We start from the raw sequence: 25,494 nt of genomic DNA, 5'->3' as shown, positions 1-25,494 counted from the left end.
AGATAATGAAATGAAGTCCTAATTGATGATACTGCTCTAGCCCCATTTCATAGACAGTTGACACTTAATAACAATTTATAATTGTCCTAGCATAGAACGTATCTTTTATTTAAAGCAAGCTGCATATCTGGTCATTTAAGAGGCCTACCCTGAGATAGCTCAGTGGATAACAGCACTTATTTTTGCTGAGGACCTGAATTCAGTTCCCAGCACTGACACAGTGGCCTACAACCATCTGTAAATTCTAGTTCCAGGATATCTGATGCCTCTTGCCTCTGTAGGCACCTGCAGTCATGTGCACATAGCCATATGCTGACATGCACACCTACATGTAATAATAATAATAATAATAATAATGATAATGATAATGTCTTCGAGAGCTGGGCGGCACAGGCATATAATGCAGTTGTGTGGGCTATCTAGGAAGATTGAAACCACGCCCTGCGTGCACTCCTGAGTAAGTGTCTCCATCTGTATGCCTTACTTGCACATGTTGGGAAATGGTGACGGTCATTTTATATTAATAATACGAGGAATTAAATGGTCAGTGGGGTACATGCCTACTTTTCCAGCACTTGGAGGCTGAGGCAACAGAATCTAGAGTGTCCAAAAATATAGAAAAGCAGATTTTTCCTTTCTTTTTTGTGATTACTGAGGAAGAGGAATATCTTTCAAGGTGTGCTCCCCCTGCCTTCCCCCCTCTCTTTTTCTCTCCCCCTCCATCCCTTTCTTTCCACCGTCCATCTTTTTCTCTCTGTCCTCCACCCTTCTTTCTATTTGAGACCAGAGCTCATGGAGCCTGGACTAGCCTGGAGCTCACTGTGTTGCTGAGGGTAACCTTGATTTCTGCTCTCTTGCCTCTGCCTCCCAAGCTCTGGGCTCACCTCACCATGCCTGGCTCCTTTGTTCTCTTTGCTTCCTGCTCACTTCTCAAACCTACGAGGCACACGCCCTCCCTCTGCTTTGTGGTGCAGCATCCCGCAGCAGCAGCAGCAGCAACTCCTAGTAAACACATTAGGAATCTGCTTCCTAAAAATATACTCCTGGGGAGCACTCACCTTGAATGCCAGAAACTCTCAGGGAGCACTCACCTTCAATGCCAGTGGCAACAGGAAGCCAGGATGCGTTCATTATAAACTCCTTCTTAAGCAGTTTATCATCGGAATGCAGGGCACTTGCAAATCATTATTGCAGCCTGGGTAGCAGTACTTTGAGCAGAGCGTGCACTCTGTGGAGGGCCTTGTGCCATGATGGTTGTGAAAAGCAGATGGGGAAGCCAGGTCTGGCTTATTTGTGTGTGTGTGTATGTTTGTCTGATGCAGAATTAGTGAATTCTCGGCAAACTGAGCCTTCAGTCAATACAGGCCGTTCCCCAGAGAAATGTGCCCAGCAGAGACCGAAGAGACAGACTTCGGCTTCACAAAGGTCGTCGTCTCTCCCACCGTCCAGTCGGAAAGCCAACACTCCAAGTAAGAGATGTGTGTGCCTTGGACTAAGGAGAGTGACTTCCTGTGTATGCCGAGCATGGGCGGGGTCCCTGAAGGCGCATAGATACTACAAACATCACCTAAGAAACCTCATTATATGCCAGGCCTGTAGTAGAGGTCTGTCATCCCAGCTACCTGGGAGGCTAAGGATTAAGGTTCAAGGCCTGCCTGAGCTACCAAGTGAGTTCAAGGCTAGCAAGCCCTGTCTTAAAAATACAATGTTAGAAGGGTTTGGGATATAGCTCAGTGGTGGAGCCCTGGCCTAGCGTGGATGGGGGTCCTTAGTATCGTAAGAAAAAGAAGTTGGTTCAGAAAAGCCAAAAGCTTTTGAGAGTTTGGATCACGTCAATGGCTGTGAAATACTTATTGAGACAGTTACGGAGGTCAGAGAAGATTCCTTTTGCATCTCTGCCCTGTGCTTGGTGTCTGTAGCTTTTCCTTCCCAGGGTTCCCACTCACCCTAGAGCTTAAGCATTGCCTTTCGGGTCCTCAGTGTCTACATTCCCACCCGCTCAGGGAAGTCTATCTTTCCTGTGTTCCAGGGACAGTCTCTCCTGCACTGGCGTTTCTGCCTTATTTACACTCGACTTCTAAAATCTTGAAAAACCAGTTTTGAGCCAGAGTGCTGAGACTATAGTCTGGTATGCTAACACATCAGCAGGGTTTGCCTCTAGACATTAGAATTATGGGTTGTTTAATTTTCACTTTGTGTCCTCTGCAATACTGTCAAGTTTTGCTGTGGAATTTCATTATCTGTAGAATTAGGAATAAGTTCTGCCAGCATAACACAGAGGAAAAATTGCATGTCTTCTTTGCTTTCTTCTTTAGCAAAAAGAGAGATTATGCTAACGCCAGTGACCGTGGCTTATAGTCCTAAGCGGTCTCCTAAAGAAAATCTGTCCCCTGGATTTAGTCATCTCCTTAGCAAAAATGAAAGCAGTCCAGTTCGGTGAGTTCTGTGAAGCCGTGGGATTGAAAATATATTTTAAAAACATTTTATTGATCGTGTGTGTGTGTGTGTGTGTGTGTGTGTGTGAGCGAGTGTGTGTGCCATGGTGAATTTGTGCACATCAGAGGACAGCCTGTGGCGCTGGATCTCTGCTTCCACCATGTGGGTTTGGAGGCAGGTTCCTTTACCTACTGAGTCATCTTCCTGACCCCAGCGATGGTTTTAAGCCATCAATATGGCTCCAGCTGTCCGGTCATGGGGCCCTGTGGCTTTAGGTCCTTTATATGAATATCATATGGAAAAATCAGGTATTGGAATGTGTGGAAATAGTTTTTAACTATGGAAACTTGCTGTTGATGGACATTAAGTGTCGCCTCAGCACCTCAGCAGAGTTTAGATGTAGAAGAGGCTCTCTGTGCTCCTGAGGAGGAGCGTGATTTAGGGACATTTTGGTGCCAGCTAGTGGGTGTGAGGGTGGCAGGCGCCTGTCTCTAGATGCAGTGTTTCCACTCCTGAAGTAGGCCAGCCGTGCGTGACGAACTGGAAAGGACTTGACCACTGGATTCCAGACGCAGTCGCCTAAGCACAGTGACCCCCATGCCCACCTTCTGAGCAAGCTGGGTGCTGCCTGCCTGCCCTGCCTGTTCCAGAAGCTTGCCATGGAGGACAGAGGATGCACAGCCACCAGCGCTTTAAGCTTCTGATGTGGGAATAGAACTTTGTGTCAGGAAAGCCAGGTTCCGTGCCAGCTTTGTCAGTCAATATGACTAGCGTTCTCTTAAGGAACCATGTGACTGTGAGCTCGTAGGGTGCCAGCTCAGCTCTCTAGAGAGATAGGGAAACTCACTTCACATTTTTCTCACGAGTCGCTTGCTTCATTCACTAGATTTGATATCCTTTTGGATGATTTAGATACCGTTCCTGTGTCCACGTTACAACAAACCACTGCAAAGAAGCAGCTCCAGTTTCTGCTAGATGACTCAGAAGGTATCTTTTCCTAAAAATTACTGGTCATAGCTAGAGGCATTTGTTTCCCAAAGTTCTGGTGTCTCTGTAAGGCTCTGAAGATGGTCTCTGCCTGAGCATTCACTCTGTGCCTGCTGTACGGGTGCTGATTGTCACCACCAGACAGTTCTATACAGCTCCCCTCTTTACACTGTCCCTGAAATAAATCTATAAGCTATATGAAGTCACTTTGTATAACAATGTTAAGTGTTTCAGGGTTTAGAGCATGTCTCCCAAACGTGATAAATCATTGTTCTTAAACTTTTCTGAAACTGAATTATATTTACATAAAGTTTATTTGAAGTCATTAAGAGAACTTTTAAAAATGATTAAGCCAGGGGTGTGCCTTCCAGAGTTCCTGTGCGATAAAGCACAGAGTGTGTATTCTTCAGTGTGTGTGTGTGGGGGGGGGGGGTTCACATCTTTTATCCCAGCTCTCGTGGCTGCAGCAGGAGAGTTACTATGACTTCAGGGCCATTTTGGGCTACTCAATGAGTTCCAGGGTAGCCTGGATGTGTGTGAGACTCTGTCTCAAGAAGCTGGGAGGGGAAGAAGGAAAAGCTGCCTCTCTTCTTATGACTAAGGTTTAGGCCATATAGCAGTTCCTTTCAGGAAGTGAGGTTGAGCTGGGTATTTAATGAATATTCAGTCTGTTACAAAAATTAATAAGAAACATAAGAAATTTTTTTCTTTCCTGACAGAAAAAAAGTATTCAGAAAAAAACAGTGATGACCCTGTTAATCCTAGCTCTTGTCCTGAACACTCACCAAATGGACTGAAGAAAGTGTCCACGAGACAAGCCTGGGAGAAGAGTAAGTCAGTCAGCCTGGAGCAGTGTCAGCCGGGATCAGCAGCACCACAGGACAACGGTTTTGAGTATACAGCGAAGATTAGGACCCTAGCTGAAACGGAGCGATTTTTTGATGAACTTACAAAAGAAAAAGACCAGGTAAAACAAACAAATATATTTTAAAATACTTTAAAAAATTGTTTTTCTGAACCTAATGCTTATGTCTAGGGAAGGGACTTACTAGGCTGGGCTTGCTGGTACGTGTTTGTGTCTCAGCTCAAGAGAGGCTGGGGCAGAAAGATCACATGTTGATAGCCAGCCTAGGGCTGTATTGTGAGACCCTGTCTCCAAAAGAAACAGCAAACCAAACACACAAGCATAAACCACTAACAGAAAAAAAAGTAAAACGCAAGAATCCTCTGGTCACTGTTCTATTGCTGTGAAGAGACACCATGACCAAGGCAGCTCTTAGGAAAGAAAACATTGAATTGGGGCTGGCTTATGGGTTCAGATGTGTAGTCCATTATCATCCTGGCATGGAGCATGGTGACATACATGCAGACATGGTGCTGGAATAGCAGCTAAGAGTTCTACATCAGGATCTGCAGGCAGCAAGGGGAGCTGCTCTGGCCTCGGCATGGGCTTTTTTTTTTTTTAAGATTTATTTATTTTATGGATATGAGTGCTCTATCTGCATGTATACCTGCTGTGTGCCAGAAGAGGGCATCAGATTCCATTACAGATAGTTGTGAGCCACCATCTATAATGGGCTTTTGAAACCTCAAAGCCCACCCTAGTAATACTTCCTCCTTCAGGGCCACACCTCAATCCCTGATGACTAAGCATTCAGCTATGTGAGCCTATGGGGGCCGTTCTTATTCAGACTACCACAAAGGAGATCATTGTGTCAGATCTATCATGGGGAATTTGCCTTGTGTATATAGTAGCATGGGGTATCAGATGGCACTAGAAGTCACACTGTTGAGGCAACTTGTCAAAATGGACAAGAAAATACTAAGCTGAAATCTTTCCTTCCCTTTCTGTCTCAGAAAGCTCACTGCCAGTAACTAGAATTCTTTTGTTTTTATTTGAACAATTTCTCTTGTTAACAGATTGAGGCAGCACTAAGCCGAATGCCTTCTCCTGGAGGAAGAATCACTTTACAAACAAGACTCAATCAGGTGAGACAGCTTAGTGTGAGCTGCGTTAAGGGTGGCTATGAGGCAGTGCTCCGAGAGGAGTCTTAGAGCATGGCTCACTGTGCTGGTTACTTTTCTAGTGCTGGGATACACCATGACCAGTGCAGCTTGCAGAAGGGATCGTTTATTTTGGCTTGCAGATCCAGAGGGTTAGAGTCTTGTGAAGGCTAAGTGAAAGATAGGTGGCTGAAACAGCAGCTGAGAGCTCACATCTTGACACCAAACAGGAAGTAGAGAGTACAGTGGGGAGAGCAGGAAGCTTTCACAGTTTTGCATCCCTACCTCCAACAAGGTCACGCCCCAACAAGGCCATGCCTCCTAATCCTTTCCAAACAGTTCCACCAACTGGAGACCAAGTATTCAGATGTATGAGCCTATGGGAGCCATCTCATTCATACCACCATAGTTACTAATGCAGCAGTCAAAGCTGCTACCCTTTGCAGTCAGTATTTGATAGTTATAGTTATTCCATAGCTACATTTACTGTCAGGAATAAAATTAATTTTTGCCTTTAGATGTAAAAAATGATGTTTGTTCATGGTAGCAAATGTCATACATTTTATTATTTGGTAAGGCTCTGGTAACATAACCCAGGGCCTTGGACATGCTAGGGAGTTCCCCTCAGCCCACCAGAAGCCTGTGACAGATTTTACATTGCTGAGTAGGTGCTGCCTTCCTCTCTGATGGCTTATCTTCCTCCACTGCCATCTGTCAGTGACTTCTGACCCTCTCCATCTAGCAAACCCTGACAACAGTTGTGCTTCACAAATGGAGTGAGCGCTGTGATTGGAAAGACAGCTAGGGAGATGTGACTCCATCCTCAGGAGCAGAGGGTCAGTTTAGGATGTGATGAGTTTGCCTGTGTGTTCATTTGTGCACTGTAACAGTGCCTGGTGTCTGTACATCAGTTCAATTCCTAGCACCCATATGGCATTGCTCCTAATCCCCGAGCCATCTCTCTAGCTAATGGAATTGCTGTTGAGGGCTTGTTTACAAGTTCTGACAGGGGAAACTCAGCTACTCATATAGCCTTGAGAGAAGACTGGTCCTACTCTGGGGAAGGTTGTCCTCTTTGACTAAATGTACAGCTTTGGAAGGACTGCACATAGAGCAGTGGGGGGAGGAAGGGGACACAAGTTGACCCAGTCAGATTATCCCCATATCCATGAAATTTAATTTTTAAAATTGATTTTATTAATTGTTACATGTATTTGCGTGTGTATGATGTTGGGGGCATTCATGTTCCATGACACATATGTAGATGCCAAGTTTGTGGAGTTGGTTCTCTCTTCCCACCTTTTCTTGGATCCCAAGGATCAAACCCAGGCTTGTTGATGGCAAGTCATCTTACTTGCCGAGCCCTTCCGCCATTATTTCATTGAAGAATTCACAATGGGAAACTCATGGTACTTCACAAGGAAAGCGGAGGGAAATGTGGTGATAACTCATTAGGAAATCCTTAGTGTGTTTTCATAATGAACATCAGTGTTCTGTTCTCACAGGACGTCTGAAAGGGCGTTAGATTCTCTTCATGTGTGTCATGTCACTAAGAAAGTAAGTGACAGCGAGAAAGGATTGAGGATGTGTGTAAGGGAGGGTAGAGCTGGGCCAGGGAGGGGTGTCCGGCCTCACTGGAGCAGTGCTGGGGTTGTAACTCATGTAGCACACAAGGCCTTTCTCCAGCAACACTGATAGAAACACTCAGCCTGCTCTCAAGAATCACACACTGAAGCAGAGATGGCTGCTCCACTCAGCATAGGCCATCCTTACACTCTGCAGGCTGAGGCAGGAGGATCCTAATTTGGATGCCAGCCTAGGCTGTAAGAGCCTGTCTCAAAAAATAAGGCGAGTTGGAGATATAGCAAGTTGGTATTTGTCTACCGTGTAAACCCATCCCAAGCAACACACACACAACTGGATATGGTGGTACACACATGTGGTACAGCGTTTGAGAGGTGGAGGCAGGATTCAAAATTCAAGATCAGCAACCATATATTGAGTTCAAGGTCAGCATGGACTACTTCAGGCTTGTCTTTATTGTTGTTGTTATTATTAAATTATATTTTTAAAATTAATTTTGGTTTTTCTAGACTGGGTTTCTTTGTGTGGCCCAGGCTGTCCTAGAACTCACTCTGTAGACCAGGCTGGCCTTGAACTCACAGAGATCTTTGTTCTTCTGCCCCTGGAGTGTTAGGACTAAAGGTGTGTGCCACCATGCCTGGCTTTACTAGTTTTAAAAACTATTTCATGTGTATGGGTGTTTTTCCTGCATATATGTCTGTGCGCTACATGTGTGCTTGGTGCTCAAGGAGGCCAGAAGACGGCACATAGCCCTGGAACTGGAGTTACAGCCTGTTGTGAGCCAACACATGGGTGCTGGGAATCAAACCTTGGTCCTCTGCAAGAGCAGGAAGTCCTCTTGACTGCTGAGCCATATCTCCATCCCCTACAGAGACTTCTGTTAGTGAAAAGAGAGAAATATAAGATAACCCACTAGTACAATTGTTTAAGTTCTTTCTTTCCCTCCCTAATTACATCAGTAGGTTGAGTTTTTAGTTTCTTTGAGCTATGGTCCTACGCTGGCTTTGAATTCCTCAGCTTCCTGCCTCCACCTCACTAGCTCTGGGGTTATGAGCATGTCCAGTTTATCAGGTGTTTTATTTCCTTTTTGAAAGCAACTCATAGCATGTAGACAATGCAAGTACAAATCACCAGACTTTCTGGAATGCAGAAATCTGCCTTTCTTTGAACCAAAATGCTCTCTTCCTTGTCTGCCAGTGATTGCAAAGGCAGTATTTATAGATACTGCAAAGAGATATGTTTAAGAAATGTACTGCAGCCTTATTTATAGTGTCCAAAATTAGAAGCAACCTAAACTTCTACGGAAAGATTCCTGGTGAAATGTGTTACTTGCAAAGGAATATTGTACATTAATTTAGGAGGATGTTGTCAGAAGACACATTATAACATGCCAAGAAAGTTCAAAGGGAACAATCTTTGAAACCTTCCATACTAGGTTTTCCCCCTCAAAAAAGGATGTGCATATACAAGGGGACAGGGAAGAAGAGGGTGGTCCTTCCCTTTGGTCACCTGTCTTAGTGTGGACATGTAATCATTTTATTAAAATTGTTAAACATAACAGGCTTTATTTTAGGATACCACTTGAGTCCATATGGAATATATTATCTAGGATGGTAAATATATATTCTAGGTATCATTAGCTGCATTTCTTCATCATTAATTATTAAATCTTTTTTCTTGAAGTCTCCAGTAACATTTTAAAGTTGTCAGGTTATGTGGAATGTATGTCTGTGGCTACAGCAGCATCCAGTATGCACACCTCTCTGAAAAACGGTGGAGAGCACCTTTAGGCTCTGCACATACAGTCTCACGTTGTCACTCCTCTCATGGCTGCTCTGCCGTGAAGAATTCCCATATGGCCAAGAGTGCCCTGCAGATGGAGGCTCCTTAAATTGCCCTGCTTATTTGGAAGGGCTGAGAAGCCAATCCACTGTTCAGTTTGAGAAGAGTTGTTGGCCGGGCAGTGGGGGGCGCGTGATTTTTATCCCACCATTCTGGAGGCAGAGACAGGTAGATCTCTGATTTTGAGGCCTGCCTGGTTTCCAGAGCTAGTTCTAGGACAGCCAAGGCCACACAGAGAAACCCTGTCTCAAAAAAAAAAGATGATTGTGGAGAAAGTAAAATCTGCCATTTTTTCACCAACCTAACGTCTGTAGGTGCGGTTGTTGACTGTAGACCCAGAGAGTTTGAGGAGGATTCTCATGACCTTTCCCATTGCTTTTACCTAGGAGGCCTTGGAAGATCGTTTGGAAAAGATCAACCGTGAACTGGGCTCAGTTCGAATGACCCTCAAGAAGTTTCATGTTTTGCGCAGCTCTGCAAATCTTTGAGACTGGTAGCCATTAAACTTGAGACATTTTTGTTTGCACTAATGTAACAATTATGCACTGGGAAAAGGCCAGCTCTTTTCTACTGTTTATAAGCCTTCAGACGGTAGTTTTACAGTCATGCTATTCTTACACCTGCTATTTTATACTTAAAATGGCCACATATTTTCAAGATATTTTTGTTATGCTCAGGAACCTCTTGTATATTTTACTATTTAAAAAGCATTATTTTTAAATAGCATATGTCTCCAATTTCTATCAACAAGAAGGAAATGTACCTGGGGAGGCAGCTTGTTTGTAAAGAAATAGTGTTACCCTTTTACAATGAACTTTGCACACTGGGTTTATAAACTTGTTCTACACTGTAAACATAATTCATTTTTAAAATAAATGCTTAGCAGCTTCCATAAGGATAGACTGACATGCTAGATATTTAGAATATTATAGTATAGTTCGCATTGAGGTTCTGTAGTAGTTTTTAAGAAATGATAACACAATTCCTATGTGAAACACATGCCTTGAATAGTAGAATAATTGGGCCAGCAAGAAGGTTCAGCAGGTAAAAGTGCTTGCCGCTAAGCCTGAAGACCTGTTTAAGGTCCAGGACCCACGCGTTAGAAAGAGAGAAACGACTCCCTCAAGTTGTCTTCTGAGCTCTACATACACACTGGCACGTTCACATCCCTTCCCACCCCAGTAAGTCAATGGTTAAAAAAAAAAAGTAGTTCTTGAGTGCTGGAGACTTTAAAAACTACGCAAATATAACTTATTTCTCTACAGTAATTTTGTTTGTGAGGAAAGAAAATGATTAGAGCTGGAAGTGGCAGGTGGATAGCTGGGTTTTCTGCCCGTGCGTCATTCATGCTTTACATTGTGACCCATCTTGGGCTGTTCCCAGGGTGGCTCCAGTTTCCATTAAGCATAAAGCTTTAGCTCCCAAAGTCATCGTCGGAACAGTTTCACCCTCTTAACCTTACCTGACCCACCCACCCCCACCCTTGCCAAAGAGAAAAGCACTTCCACGGTAAGAGCCATTGGTCTGCGCTCAGAGCACTCTACCCTGCCTGGTAATGGACAGAGGATGTGTGTTCCCCAGGGCCCTGCGGCAGACTTTAACCCGTCACCTGGGTGCCATTCCCTAATTCTCTGTAAGAGCGCTGTGTGGGCAGGAGAAGCTGTTCCCAGCTAGGAGCAGCAAGTATCCTGTCTGTGTTGCGACTATTGGTGATGTCTGGGCTGCTCACCCACTCACTTTCTGGTGACCAGTGCGAACCCAGCACCCACATATTTGTGCTCTGAGTCTGCAGACAGAGTCGTCTGAGCTCTCACAGTTGATTTACAGGGCCAGGGCTCAGGCTTTTGATTTTGGTTTGCCCCTGAGTTCTTTCTCCACGATGAGAAACTACTTAGAGTGACCCAAGGCATTCAGGCAGCTCCATTACAGCGTATGTGTCTCAGCAGGTTCAGGTTGTCTCCGAGCATTTTCTCGCCAAAGCTTCACCTATGCCCTGTTCAACTTGGGACTCTCAGGCAGGAAGGGACCCTTGGGATAATCCCTAACCCCTGAGCTCCTCTTCAGTAACTAGGGAAGGCTGGCTTAATCAGGATTTCCTATCATTAGAAGCAAGTGCCTTTATTCTTGATTTTTCTTTCAGCCTTTTAAAAATTATGTTACAGTAAAAAAAAAAAGGTTCTTTTTAAGCAAGATCTTGTATAGTTGTGATGAGTACTTACAAAGGAATAGTCTATTTTTTAATATGTCCTTCCATGTGATATGCAGAATTGACAAGCTGAGAGTGTTGTCCACGTGGTGGTAGCGTGCTTGCCTCGTGTGTGAGGGCACGTGCGCTGGCACCAACAAACGTGACTGCCCGAACAAGCTGACAGTGCTCCCGTGTGTCTCATCGTTCCCTCCTCCCATTGTATAGTCAACTGCATCCTGAAGAAGAAGAAATTGCCACTAGCTTTATCTTGCCAAGGAGTTATCTTCTTGGGTGCCTATAATTGGCTAATTCCAAAAAAGGTGTTAAACGCCATCAGAACATCTGCGCTCCTTAGAAAGCGTAAGCTTTGGTTTTTGAAGTGTGTAATAGATGTAAACTATCAATTACTTATTTGAAAAAGAAATTTCATTCTTTTCTTCCTCACAGCTATAAAGAAAGACACCAAGGGAAGTTCTTGCAGCTGCCTCTGCCCTGAGTAATGCGTATCTTATGAACACTCAGCTAAAAAGCAGCTCAGCCTAAAAGTGGGCAGGGTAGCAGTCTTAAAGAGCATCTGTTACCCAAGAGAGGCAAACTGTTTCTATGCTGGGATGTACTGCAGCTAGTATTAAAAAAAAAACAAAAAACAAACCAATCTCAGTGAGCCTGCAGCTTCTGAGAAGTGCCTTTTAACATGTACATAGAAAATAAACTCTCCAGCTGTGGAGCTGTGCCCCTCTCTTCTCACAAAGCCACTCTGCGGGAGCTTTGAGGGATGGCTCCAGGAGTCGCATTAGCTAGAGCTAAAGCACTGCTGATAGAGACCAGAGAAGGGAGATTTGGAGCCAGACAATCCCGGGCCACACCCTGGCTCAGGCCTGCTTTCCTCAGTGTAGAGACCAAAGGATAGGAGAATCCTTTCAGTGCAGATCGGCCAGTGTGAAGTGAGTGTGCACCGAACAGCACGATTCAGATTAGCCAGTTCCTGCGATGTTGAAATAGTGATTTTTAAAAATGATTTATTTATTTTTATGTGCATTGGTGGTGTGAGCTGACATGTGAGTGCTGGGAATTGAACCTAGGCCCTCTGGAAGAGCAGTCAGTGCTCTCAACCACTAAACTATCTTTCTGGCCTCATGATTTTTTTTTTTTTAAGGCATACTAGGGTCTTGCACACGCTAGGCAACTCTGCCACTGAGCTATGTTCCCAACCCAGTGATTTCTTTTTAAGGTTGATGATTTTGTACAGTCACTACATTGGGTTGTCATTTGTGTTAGGTGGTCTATGTTATCTTTGCTCTTTGATAAAATCAAGGGTTTTCTTGGATTTTAAATGAAATCCTTGGTATGTTATTTATTTATTAGCTGACTGAAAATTATAAAAAGTTAACCCATCAAATGTAAATTCAGAAAGCATTTTGATTTAAATGGATGAATGGGATTTATTGAGTATAAATATTGACTTCTTTCCACTATGGTTTAATGTTGGCTTGACTACAGTACCGTTTCCTTCAAAAGTTCCATGATTAGACCTCTAAAAGCTGTCGACCACCTGCAAGAGGGGCCTGCCATCGAGTGCCAGACATAAATATGGACTTAAAACAAGACTAGTGTTACCCTTTTAACCTAGGGAAGCCAGGTGCTTTGCCAAATTCTGCTTGTCTTTTGAACCCTGCACCCAAATATGTAGTAAATCCAAATTCTCATCATCTGAAATTTCTCATATCCTAAGAAAAGTGTTCACTAATTTTAAATGTGCAACTCTGTGCTGCGAGTCTCTAAGAACCTTAAAAAAGTAACTGACAGGCGGGGACCCTCGGAAGTTACATTCATCAGTGGGTCACGCACACTTTTGTATGTTGCCAGTCTGATTAAAGCCCTGGTGGTGCACAGATTTTGCCAGAAATGATTTCCTGTTCTGCCAAGAGCAATATGGACTTTTCATCCCGTGTTAGGTTAGTGCAGGGCTCTTAGGACCTTGCTAGCTTTTTTCTTCCATCTGGTTTGCCCGTTGTTTCACAAGAGCCCTCAGCTACGCGAAGAGTCAAGCCATAACCACGCATCTGCTGATCATTGCCTGCCTTGCCTTCACTGTGACTACAGAGTTCAAAGATAATCCTGTCTTACTTCCATTGTACACTTGAACTGTGACAGTGACCCACAATGTGACAATCAGTTACTGCTTCCTACAGTGCTGCTGCTGGTCAGACAAGTGCTTGTTGTGTGTTTTGTTTTGTTTTTTAAATCTGGTCAGATCCTGGATGGAGTACTGAAGTTGTGAGCTCCGTGAGAGCAGGGACCATATTCTAGCACCTTCCATCGTGCTTTTTGCACTCAATAAATATTTGTGGACATGAACTTTCGTGGTATCTGTGAGCTTATTCATACTGTCTGGGAGAGCTGGATTTTAATGATGGTCTTCAAGTCCTGGGAGCTGCATGGTTTGGTTAATAGTCTTGAGAATATTAAAATTAATACAGGAAATAAATTCCAGGCAACCAGTGGCATAGAGCCTCAGCCTAGGTGTGTGTGTGTGTGTGTGTGTGTGTGTGTGTGTAAGTAACAGTGTTTCTAAATACACCTTAGGGCACCTTTTGGTGACTTCACAGTAGGAGTATTTAGCGAACATCTTCCCTTGTCTGGATGTGGACATCACATTCCATAAAACTCCCTCTCCAAGTCCTTGCTGTCTCCACTGTGCCCGAGGAGATGAACACCTGGTGTGGCCCTCTGCTCCCTGGCTTTGTCTGAATATTGTCTTGGGGGCAGTGTCCAGTGACAAGCAGCGGGCTTGTCTCTTTTGTCCATATGGTAATCATCACTAGGTGTTAGATTTTTTTTTGCTTTTCTTAGTTCCATGACTTCAAGTTTTAACAAACAGGATTGTCATTGTGCAACCCACCAAACAAAACAAAAAACCCTTGGCTTTTTTTTTTTTTTTTTTGAGTCTCACCAAGGACCCGCTTGGTCTTTTAATGTGACAACCGGCGCGCCCTATGGGAGAAGAGCATGGGGATGAAGCTTGTTCTGGACCTGATCCTGCAGTCTGGGAGGTGGGGACCTGAGCTACACACCCTGTCGAGCGGCCACCACTCCCTCTGCTGATGGCCAGCGGGCGTTTTTTTACTTTTTCTCGCCGGGAGTCTTGTGCAAAGGACTCTACGGCAGGAGGCAGAGACCTCGGGTTTCCACAAGGACCTAGCGTGGGGCCTGCCCGCCCCTAGTCTTCCCAGCGCTCCGTGGCTTTCCCCACTCCTTGTTCCTTAAGAGTGTTGCCCGTCTCCGGAGGAGTTTAATCAAAAAAAACAAAACCCCGAAGCCGCTGCCAGCTCCCCCGGTCCCTCCCCGAGCGCGGTCGCCCCTCGCCCTCCTCCCGCGCGCGGGCTCGGCAGTGCGGGGCCAGAGTCGGAGCGGCTCTTCCGGCGCAGGCGGCGGCCCGGCTCCTCCACGACGCGCCCCCGCCGCTCCCCCGCGCGGCCTGAAGAGGCGCCGCCCGCCGCTGCCGCCGCCGCCACTGAGGGAATGCGAGCCGGGCCGGCGCGCGCGGGAGGCAGCGGCCGCTGAGGCGCGTGGGGGGCACGGCGGTGGCGCCGCGGCTCAGAGCGCTCCAGTCGGCCCGGCCCGGCCCGCGTCCCCCCGTCAAGCCCGCGCTCACCGAAGGCCACCGCGGCCAGCGGCCCGAGTCGCGCGCCAACACGTGCGCCGCCGCCACCGCCGCCGGCCCGGAGCATGCCCGCCGCCGTCCGGACGCTCGCGCGGGACCAGCTGGCGGCGGGGGCGCGCGGGGCCACGGGGTGCAGCCGGCCCGGCCGGGGCCGTGGAGCCCGCGCTGCCCGGGACGCGGCGTGAGGCGGCAGCCGAGGAGCCCGGAGCGCGGCCCGCCGAGCGGGTGAGTGAGCGAGCGGGCGGGAGGACGCGCGGGAGGACGGGCTCGGGAGGACGGCAGCCCTTCCGGGGCCGGGGGAGCCCGCAGTGCCGGGCAACCGTGCGCGCGCGCGGCCTGCTATCCCGCTTGTCCGGCCCTCGGGACGCCGCTTGGGAGAAGCGCGTGAGGCGTGGGATCCCCGCCCCGGGTGTCGTTTAGTGACCGTCCCCTCCCCGTTCAGACTGTTAGTGCTGAGTCCTCGACTGCTCAGCTGTGGGGGACCCCCTCCTCCCCGCCTCCCCCCCTCCCCTCCCCCAGAGGACAAGTGTCACAGCGGGTCAAGGGGCAGGTGTGTTGGCTGGGCAAGGCTTGTCCCAGGAGACCCCCCACTCTCTGGAGCTGGCAGGAAGTGCCAGGCTGAGCCATGCTCAGGGTTTCTCCTGCATCCATACAGCAGGACATCCCTGCAGTCTTGCCACACTGGGTGGGCATTGGGGCCTAAGGATGGGGTGTGGCCCCTTTCCATCCCAAAGCTCCCTTTCCGGAGGTCCTGAGAGATCCTAGGCTCTTAATGTCAGCGCAGGGTGGCGACTTCCTTTCCCACCGACCCCACATTCCTTCCTACCGTGGAAAAGACCGAAAGGGGGGCTAGCCAGAGGGAAACTTAAATGCTCCCTTCCCCCCGATGTATACAACTACCATCTCCCTCATCCTAAATGCTCATCCCAAGTAAAAATTCTGTACAAATGCCATTTGAAGGCCAGGCCTCTAGCTTTATGCCCCTTTAAAGTAGCCTTATTGCATCCGCCTTGAAATCCCGGGATTCCTCCCTTTATTCTCCTCTATATCTCTGAAACTCTTAGGCCTACCTATCTCCCCAAACTGGATTCTTCAAGAGACCATAACTGAGCATGCCAGTTTTCACCTCTGCCCCATCTGAGAGTCACCCCAACAGATAGGGACAGCCCCTCCCTCAAGAAGTAAATGTATGGCTGACACCACCCAGCCCTGGGCTCCCATCTCTGCTTTGAACTCCCTACAGCCTTTTTATCAGTGTAACTCTGTCTGCCTTCTCAGATACTTTTGTGCCTAGCTTAACTCCTCGGGGCTGGCTTGTATGCTCCTAGGTGGAGTTTGATTCGCGTAGGGGCGCCCACTGTGGTCAGCCCCACTGTGTGCAGCCCGCATTGCCTCCCTGAGCTTTGGTTCCTGGACTGCTGTGGTCACATTCTTTTCTCTTATGAAGAAGCCGCGTTCTGGGTTTGTACTAGGTGCACAGACCACTCCCACTGCAGAGAAACACAATGACTTGGAAGGGCTGCTCTCAGAGGGAGTGACTTTGCCAAAAGACTGGGACAGCACATTCCCTGCTGTGGAGATGACCAAGGCCTGGCGGTAGGTCGATTCTCTAGGTGGTAAATGTTGCATGGGCAGCTGGCTTTCCCTTCTCTTCCCTTCCTGGGAATACTTGAGAGGTTCAGGGTAGAGAATGGGAGTTGAGGTATCCAGGGGGGCTGGATGCTGTGCTTGTCTTTCCCTAAACTTGCTGTGTGAGTTAGTGAGTTGAGTGGCTTTTCTTGGTCTTGGTTGTTTCTTATAGAATCTAAAATTCCATGTTTATCTCTGTTTATTCTCGCCGTCTCCCTTCTGATGTGTCACTGGTCACACTCCTGAGTTCCAGCCCTCCAGGTTCCCTTGAGCCAAGTCTCCTTGTGCCTTTTCACCTCTTCCCTGCAGGAGACTGAGCTAGTCTTGTCTTCCCCGGCCTTGACTGGAGGAGGTTGATTCTTGAGCTGGCCTAATCTGGAGTTACCAGATGAAAGAAGGCTTCTGTTTCCACATGCCTCTTTGCTAAGGCCATCACTTCGCAGATGGTCGGGGCTAAATCCTATTCCTCTGCCCCCCGGTGCCTCACACCCAACAGGCACTGAGGGAAAATTGTCTAGACAGCGTGAGAGATAACCAAGAGCCCTCCTTTGTTATAGTTCTTATTCGAGCAGTCCCTTCTCTCAGGCTGCCTTCCTCCCTATCCAGAAGGCTCTCTTACTACCAGGCAGATTTCCTAAACAGCCCATGCCGCTGAGGCTTCCCAGCTTCATCTTTAAGAAGAGCCAGTAATGAAGTATGTGCAGTTATTTGTAGAGATTAGCAGAGGGAACATCTGTTGCTTCAAGATCGGTGTCTTGCTGCTTTGGGAAGAGCCCAGGGACTATGTGCTTCTGCAAGGGGGGGGGGGGGCAAGGATAGGCTCGCGGGCAGTGCCATTTGCCACCGGCAGGAGAGGGTGATGTTGATGACCAGGAAGACCACCCCAAGGAAGCCATCAGGTAGCTGCAGATCAGCTCTCAGCTCTGCTCAGGAGAGATCAATCAACCCTTTGCACGCAGTAACCCCCAAATTACTTAACAGTAACTTTTAGGTCATGTTATTGATGCTTATTAAGCCTTTATTGGATATCCAGGGATATTTTCAAATAGAGCCAGGACAGATTCTGATCTGATTTCTTCTAAAACCTCATCTGAGGTCAACCCATTTGTTGACAGCTTCTTACAATGTTCCATATGGAAAATAATGTTTGTGGTTCTTTTTTTTTTTTTAAAGGTTTATTTAAATTGCTTTGCGTGTATGGGTGTTTTGCCTGCAGGCATATCCGTACACCATATGCGTGCCTGGTGCCCACAGAGGCCAGAACTGGTGTTACAGAGGGTTGGGAGCTGCTTTGTGGGTGCTGGGAATTCAAGCTGGGTCCTCTGGAAGAGAAGCCAGTACCTTACTTGATGAGCCATCTCTCCAGTCCTGGTGGGTTTTTGTTTGCTTTTTTTTTTCTTTAGAGTTTAGGGACAGGCACACTTTGTCTTCCCTGGGAAACTAGGCTGCTTTTCCTGTGATACCAAGAAGGAGAATGGGTAAGGCAGCAGTGACTGTTTATGTCCTCTGAGCTCCAGTGTGTAATGGCTCACACATACACACATTGCACACAGTACCTGCTATTGTCCCTAAACCTCCCATTTTTCCAGAGACAGAAGCTGAGAGATAGAAGAGTCAGCTGATTTGGTCAGACTCTGCTGGGATCTATACCACTTCTTCTGCCTTAATACCACGCTGGCTTTGGTTCTGGTTTTTGCTACTGATTATTATTTTCCTCATTGGCATTCTGCATACTCAGCATGCAATAACACATTATCCCCATGTGGCAATTACACCTTAGAGTCTGCATATTTAGTTCTACTTTACTGCCTGCCTGCCTGCCTGTCTGTCTGTCTGTCTCTGTGTGTTAATCTGTTTATAGTCTTAGTTTTCATACATGTGTTGATGTGGGCATATGGATGGATGTGTGTGTGTGCGTTGCACGTGGAGATCAGAGGATCTCAATTGTCACTTCTCGGGTGCTTTCTACCCGAGAAGTATTTTGAGACAAGGTGTCTTATTGGCTAGAGACTTGCAGAGTAGGCTGGCCTGACTGGCCTGGTGAGCCCTAGAGATTCCCACTGTCTCTGCCTCCCCAGTGGTGGCCTTACAAGCATGCGTCACCATGCTTGGCTTTTTATATGGGCTCCGGGGATTAAACTCAGATCCTCTTGCCCCAGCCAACCAAACTTGACGGTTAAAGGTATGTGCCATTGCACCTACATGATCCATATATTCTGTGTGAGCCATCACAATAAATTTCTCCACAACAGCGGACAGATGTGAATTGGATATGGTGAATAGCATCTCACTTGATGCTTACTCGGACTCGTAGTGTGGTTTGAAGAAAGCCCCCCCCCCCCCAGGGGTGGCTTCCCAGGAGGGCTATATTCGGAGAATTGTTTCTTAAGAGATGAAAGATTTATTTTGGCTTATAGTTTAAAGGATACATTCCATTCTAGTAGGAAATGTATGGGGTGGGCCGGGAAATGGAGGTAATGGTGGTTAGGTAGGACTTTGACCAGCCATACAATGACAAAGACATATATAGGGCTTTGTTTAAACTCTAGGGAAGTTCCCATGACTCTATCAGAGCAGGGTTTCTGGGCCAAGGAGTGGGAAATTGCTCTGAAACCTGATGGGTGAAGCTGGTGGAAATCTCCTCTGATGATGCAGGAGGTGGGCTGGGGGCTGCTGTTAGGAATGAGAGGCAGGGATGTCCCAGGACCACACTATCAGCCTGGTTCCTGTTTGACAGTGAGTCGTCTTCAGAGCTTTGAGTCTGCTGGTGGCCACACTTAAGTCTGCTAATGAGTAGAAGGTGCTGACTTCCTTAGGCCCAGCCCAGCAAACACTGGGATAGACCTCAGCTAAACCTTTATGGTGTGGACACAGAGAGCTGTGAAGAGGCGCATGGCTGACGTCTGCTGAAATTACTCATAGCCACAGTTGCCCTTGCCAGAGGACAGAATGGAAGTTAACCAACAGCAGCAGGCAGGGATCCGGTAACAATCAAAACCCCAAGCTACAACCTTGGGAAATGACAACGTTGACAAAGAAGTGCCACAGTGCCTGCTCCTTCCTGAAGTCCTGCCCGGTCCACACAGCTTTCTTCTGGAGTCACCTCCCTCTGCCACCCCGTCACTGTATTGTGGAGAGAGGACAAGGAATCATGGGTACAGTACAGCAGGGGAGACCCAGAGGCGGATTCTGAACTCCGGGCCGAAGCCCCCTCCCCCCCCCATTGGATGTTTGGACCATCTGCAGGCATGGAAACAGCTGGCCCTGTAGAGCCACCACTGCTGTAAGAGGAGAATCCATCGTGCATCGTGGTTACCTGGACAGTTGAGATGTCCTAGTCAAAGTACTTTTGTTGTCCAAAGTCACACTGGTCCCTAAACTGGCGGACGTTGAACCTTTGCTTAGGAGAGTAAAGGGTTAGGTTCCTGGCAGCATCTGTTGATAGATCTTTTCATCAATCACTGGACACATCAACTTATTTAATGTGTATTTCTATTAGAAAACATCTGGCTTAGGATGTATCGCTGGTTCACTGACATTCACCTCACTGTGGCTCAGGCCTGAAGGGAGCTCATCTGACACGCATTTTCTTTACACGTCATAACCCGTGCTCAGGGTCTCCAGACAAGTGCTTCTAGCCCCGTGCTGGAGGCATTCTGAACAACAAGATCAACAGAACTCACAGACATGCAAAACAATATGGCGCTGAACCAACCACAGAAGGGCACTCATTTACAATATGAGAGTAGAGACAGACGGTGGACCATCACCTTGCTCCTCCTCAGTGGGAAACCCGCATATCAGGCAGGCCACGTTCGCCATCTGTAGAAGTTTGTAAATGACCTTGAAGACAGTTGGAGCCTTGATTAGGAGTTACAAATAGATCTTTCTCTTTAAAAAAAAAAAAACAAACACAAACCAAGCTATTTTTACTTATGTTTATGTGTGTCTGTCTGTATGGACATATGCCATGTGTGTCCTGTGCCCGAGGAGGCCAAAAGAGGGCATTGGGAGCAGAGTTGCAGGTAGTTTTGAGCCAATGGGTCACTGTAACTTTAATTTTTTAAAATCTTATTTTTAATGATGGTTTTTAAAATGCTTTAACCTCCCTTGTAGCCAACCACCCACCAGAGGTAGTGGAAAAGGAAGATACAGGGGAAGTGGGCCTGTTTAGAAAAGTTCTTTGGAGCAACTCCCATCTGTGTTGTCTGGAAATTGGCAGTTCAGTTCACAGGTTGGCAGGCGGTGGCAGCTCCATCCAGCTTGAGGGTACACCAGCAGTCCAGCTCAGTAGCGTCAGGATAGCAACATCGGTGACAGGACCTAGTTGGACAGCCAGGCCTCAGTCTCATCTGGAGCCAGTAGGAGGGACCCACAGGAACACCAGGAGAAGTTCTTGGTTGTGTCTCTCTCAGGGAAGCAAAGATCAGTGAAGATGAGAGACCCACAAGCCTTGCACAATTAACTGTACCAGTAAGCCAAGCTCAGTCTCTGTCACTCCGTGGAGTCCTAGTTGTACCCTCCAACCCTCTCGTGTCCTCCACGTGTCTTATTTCAGTATGGTTCTTGCCTGGGCATGTGTCTTGTCTCAGCATGTGTCTTGTCTCAGCATGGGCCTTGTCAGCACAGGGCCTTGGAAGCAGCAACAAACTGCAGCACACTGCCAGAAGTTTCTTGGTGTGTTTTTCTCTCTTTGGAGTCCCGACAAATGCAGCTCAGGTATCCATGTGAAGCGGACCTGCATATGGCTGTCCTTAGCAAAGAGTCCTTCACCACGTCTCCTTTCCTGTGCTTTAGCAGAACGTCCTCTCTGCTGTGTCTGCTTCAGGGAAACGTTCCGTCAGGCGTCAGCCTGAGCCTTTCACGCCTATGTCCACTCGGATGAAAGGTTCCTTCCAGGGAGTGGCCCAGCAAAACACCACCCAACCGACCTCCCAAAGAACCCGCAAGTCCCCACATCAGGGCGTGGCTGTTGAGAATCTAACCCAAGTCTTCTGAGACATCTCTCCAGCCTGAGAAGTAGGTCTTGGTGACTAAATGCGTTTACAAGTATGCAGTCCCCCAATAATGGTGGCCCTGACATCCTGGAAATCTGTCAGGGAATCTTGCTGCTTCATAGCCTGTGCTTGGCGAATGAAGGTTAGGAGTTCAGGACCTGGCTGGTGGCAGATTCTCATGTGTGCTTGTTATCATAGATGCTGAAAAAAGGAGGCCTATCTGCCCTTTTCTTTCCTTCTTCCAGAAAGTCCCACTTTCTGTTGGACAGGGCCTATTTCCCTTCTCCAAAAGCAGAGAAGGACCAGGTACTCACACATGAGATAACAGCAGCCCAGCCCCCGCCTGTGACAGAACTGACCCTTGTTACAAGCTGCCGGGGGTGGGTGGGTTTTCACCTCCTAAAGAAGTGGTTTTCCCAAGGAGGTATTCAGGCCAAGCTAGAGTTTCTGAAACTCAGGCTCACAACCGAATCTTCCCAAAGATGCTCTGGATTCCTATTCAAAGTTCATGGGTCTCCAGGTCCTGCTCCTTCCCCAGGGCTCCTAATCCCCAGGGCTTGCTTTGAGAGAGGCTCCCGGCAAGGACCTTTCTTGCCTGGGTCTGCCCAGGCTGTTCCTCTTTCCTAGTGTTTTCCTCCTAGGATTGGGCATCAGGTCCTATAACTCCCGGTCCCCTGAGGAGGACTCAAGGGAACATGAGAGTCCTGTCAGAAGTGGGTACTGAGTAGGACTGGGTGGACATTCCTGTGTCCTTCAGGAGAAGCAGTTCCCCTTGGCCCAGGGGTAGGGCTGCCCCGTGGTCAGGCCCTGCTTATCTATCTCTCCTGAGGACAGCACACACTTCCCTTCCTCTGCCCAAGGCCATAATTGCTTTTCTTGCCACTTTGTAAGAACTGACTCTTGGATTTTCTTTTTTCTTTTCAATGGGGAAGAGAAAGCAAACGTTTTTTTGCAATTAGACTTTTTCTCACTTGGGTAATCACACTGAAAAAAAAAGCATTTAAGTCTTTTGAAAAGCGAACATCAACAAGGCTTGGGGGTGTGGGGCGGGGGCACTCCATCAGCAGGGCTAGCCAGACACACAGGCAAGTCGGTGGGCTACAGCGCAGGGAGGCAGTGATTTCACGTTTATGTGGGGTTTGCTCTCTGCAGCATATTTCAATTAGTTCGTCAGTGTTGTGCATCTGACAGGCCCAGCGTTTATTGTGGTTGGACCATCTGGGAGGTGGGAGGCCCACAGTCTTCCCCTGTGGCAGTCAGTAACTACCAGTCTAAGGAAATTTGTTTGATGTGTTTAAGAACCCAACACTAAAACACCATTAATAACAAAAGCCTCTAGAGTTCCGAAAGCACTCTCCCTTGCTCGGCCATCAATTGGACATGCGTCACCTAAGACTGCATGTTCCCCCCGTGCTTGACATTTTCCAATACAACGAAGCATAGTCCTGAAGTAGCTCGTTTAATTGGCCCAGAGCACAATCTGTATTAAGGTAGTGAGGAGCTTGCTAATTTACACTCAGGCGCCACAGAGCCTGAGCACTGGCTGCTGGGGGTGGCAAGGGATGTGTGTCACAGATTCCTGCCATTAGCGAGCAGAGCAGCCGAGCTTCTTGCCCATCCAGTGACTGAGAGCGCCAGATTGATGTCAGTTCCCAGCGGTGGGTGACACACAGAAGCGTCGTGAGTTCACGGCAGTGACTGTTGACCGGTGCTGCTCGTCCTGCATTCCTTGGGTAGCGGAGAGTCACGTTTCCTGACTTGACTAGCTTTTTTTCATTTCACGTTGGTTATTCCTACCCAACCCAGCCCTTTCCTGAAGAATGTTCTGTCTGACTTTCCAGTGGGAGGCCAGGGGAGGGGAGGAATTTAGAGTCAAATAAATAGGAGAGCTCCAGAGGAGGACTGGGAAAATACAAGAGTTTGACCTTTCCACAAGGAGCAGTGGCATCCCCTGTCCTAGAAGCCCTGGGATTATAGGGCTGGGCACAGGACAGTGGGGTGGGATTAGCACTCAAGGGCTGAACTCCAGGTCATTCGCCAGAGGCTGTGCTGCTGGTCTGGCGTGGTGTGACTTCTACTTGAGTTCATGCAGGTAGCAGCTGGACCATAATCCGCCAGGTCACTCAGGGCTCCAGATTTCCCACTGTGGATATTCCTCTAGGAAGCTGCTGCTCTTCTCTTTCCTGGGAACCCAACCACAAAGGAACCCAGATCTGCCCCCTCCCTGCCGCACACACGGTGAGGGGCTGTAGCTGCAGTGCCTGCGAGAGTGGCTTGGTGCTGATTTGGAATCTTGGGCCTCTCTGGGGAGCAGTGGTAAGGAACCACTAGCTGATTCTCCACCTTTGTGTGATGCCTTAGCATGGTTCGAAACTCCCCAAGACCTGTGGTCAGCAGGAAGGCACTGAGGGCACTGAGGGCACCGGTGGGTCCTCAGTCATGCTTTGCCCATGCCGTTTCACGATTTCAATCCCAGCCCTCAGTGTGTTAGCCGCTGGCTCAGACTCCAGGCATAAGGAGGTCCCCATTCCTCATGTACCTATTTGTGTTGAGTCACACTGCTGTAAGTGACCAAACCGTGGGTTTTGCTGTTATTGCTTTTAATCTGCCAGTGTTTTCGTATCTGGTTGTGACTTAAACAGTACAAAGAACTTCGAAGTTTGAGTTTGTGTGTGTTGCTTCTTTTCATGTTTTTTTTTTTTTTTTTTTTTTAAATTTTCTCCAAGAGGGAAATAGAGTTCCTCTTCTGTTTGGTCTGAATTTTTTGCTTTCCAAAAAGAAGCCAGAGGGCTTTGTAGCCTGACAGCAGATTCCCTGAGATAGGTTCACATGCACTAGGATCCTCTCCGTTTATGGAGTTTGGAGGCCAGTCCTGATCCTGTTGTTTAGTCCTCTAGGCTTACATTGCTGGAGGTCAGAGGTCAGGCACAGAGGTGTGGGTCTAGAGGTCCTGGGAGATGAGTTAATTGGGAGTAAGTGGTTTTTTTCCTACCCTAAAGAGAAGACACAGTAGGCCAAGGGATTCTGGTATGTGGCCTCCTTTCTGCAGGGGGTAAGGTGGGACTTTATAAAGGTTCTGAGTGACATGGGGCTGGCTCAGGTGGGGCGTGTAGACCTCTGGAGCCAGGGTCCTCAACCCCGTCATTCTCCTGTGCTTGTCTAGTCATCTTGGTTTCTTCCTCCTTAGAGAAAGCACAGGACCCAAGGTGTTGTGAAGATGGTAGTGGGAAGCCGGTTAGGAGCGGAGGAAGCTAGACCCGGCTTCTTAGAGGCTACTGAGCAGAGGCACTCAAGGGTCTGTGGCTGCTGAAACAGGTGACGAGGAACTGTAGACTCAAGCCTTGTCTGTTTAGCTTTTTATCAAAGCGACACAAACTAGAGTCATTTGAGAAGAGAGAATCTAAATTGAGGAATGACCTCTGTCAGACTGGCTGATGGTCAAGTCTTGGAGGAGGCATTTCCTTGACTGGTTTGAAAAGGCCAGCTCCCCATGAGCAGTGCCATTCCTGGGCAGATGGTTCTGGGGTATATAGGAAAGCTAGCAGAGGAAGCCAGAAGGAGCACGCCTATAAGTCGCATTCTTCCATGGCCTTTGCTTCAGTGCCTGCCTCCAGGTTCCTGCTTGAGTTTCTGGCCTGCATTTCCTTCACAATGGAAGCCGTAAGTGGAGATAACCCTTTCCTCCCTGACATGGCCCGGGTTCTGTTGCTGTGAAGAGCAGTAGACCAAGGCAGCCGTTGTAAGAGAAAGCTTCTAGTTGGGGGCTAGGTTACAGTTTCAGAGCTTTAGTCCACTGCCATCATGGCAGAGAGCATGGCAGCATGTGGGGAAGGGCTGGAGCAGAGGCCGTGCAAAGCCCACTCCCAGAGACACACTTCCTCCAGTCCTTCTAACCCTTTCACACAGTGCTGTTTCCTGGTGGTTAAACTTTCAGATACGAGCAAGCCCATGGGATAGGGGGTCATGCTTATTCATACCACCATACTCCCTAAGTTGCTTTTGGTTGTGCTATTTATCACAGCGATAGAAAGCAGACTGGGACAGGCCCCTTAGGCAGGAGTTGGGTGTTTCCCTGCATGCCCAGGCAGTGCGTTTGGAGCAGCAGAACCTGCTTAGGGTGTAGATACTCTATCAAGGCTTCCCTGACCATTCCAAGTCACACT

The 25,494-nt window shown here is 47.8% G+C and overlaps 2 protein-coding genes across 16 annotated transcripts in view; both read left to right on the top strand.

The window, feature by feature from the left end:
- The window catches only part of Mphosph9 (M-phase phosphoprotein 9), a 78,439-nt gene extending 65,040 nt beyond the window's left edge, over nt 1–13,399 (top strand). For 9 of the 11 annotated variants that reach the window (NR_102690.1, XM_006530361.4, NM_001081323.2 and 6 more), the window contains 6 exons: nt 1,323–1,469; nt 2,316–2,436; nt 3,323–3,423; nt 4,143–4,390; nt 5,344–5,412; nt 9,240–13,399. Coding sequence is in view for 9 of the 11 variants with exons in the window: in XM_006530361.4 (XP_006530424.1) it covers nt 1,323–1,469; nt 2,316–2,436; nt 3,323–3,423; nt 4,143–4,390; nt 5,344–5,412; nt 9,240–9,341 (788 nt within the window). In the remaining 2 variants the exon portion in view is untranslated. Of the gene's footprint in view, nt 1–1,322; nt 1,470–2,029; nt 2,129–2,315; nt 2,437–3,322; nt 3,424–4,142; nt 4,391–5,343; nt 5,413–9,239 lie in introns of those variants that run through there. The other 2 variants (XR_001784704.1, XM_006530365.2) reach the window with 2 other exon arrangements.
- Nucleotides 13,400–14,447: 1,048 nt separating this feature from the next.
- Nucleotides 14,448–25,494, top strand: part of Pitpnm2 (phosphatidylinositol transfer protein, membrane-associated 2) — a 131,222-nt gene continuing 120,175 nt past the window's right edge. For 3 of the 5 annotated variants that reach the window (XM_030254223.1, XM_030254224.1, XM_006530214.2), the window contains exon 1: nt 14,448–14,930. The gene's annotated coding sequence lies outside the window, so the exon portion shown is untranslated. Of the gene's footprint in view, nt 14,931–16,208; nt 16,302–25,494 lie in introns of those variants that run through there. The other 2 variants (NM_011256.3, XM_006530215.4) reach the window with 2 other exon arrangements.

The sequence above is a fragment of the Mus musculus genome, chromosome 5 (genome assembly GCF_000001635.26).
Source record: "Mus musculus strain C57BL/6J chromosome 5, GRCm38.p6 C57BL/6J".
In the NCBI taxonomy this organism is placed as follows: domain Eukaryota; kingdom Metazoa; phylum Chordata; class Mammalia; order Rodentia; family Muridae; genus Mus; species Mus musculus.
The sequence above is the reverse complement of the archived record's forward strand: the minus strand, read 5'-3'. Positions and strand labels throughout refer to the sequence as shown.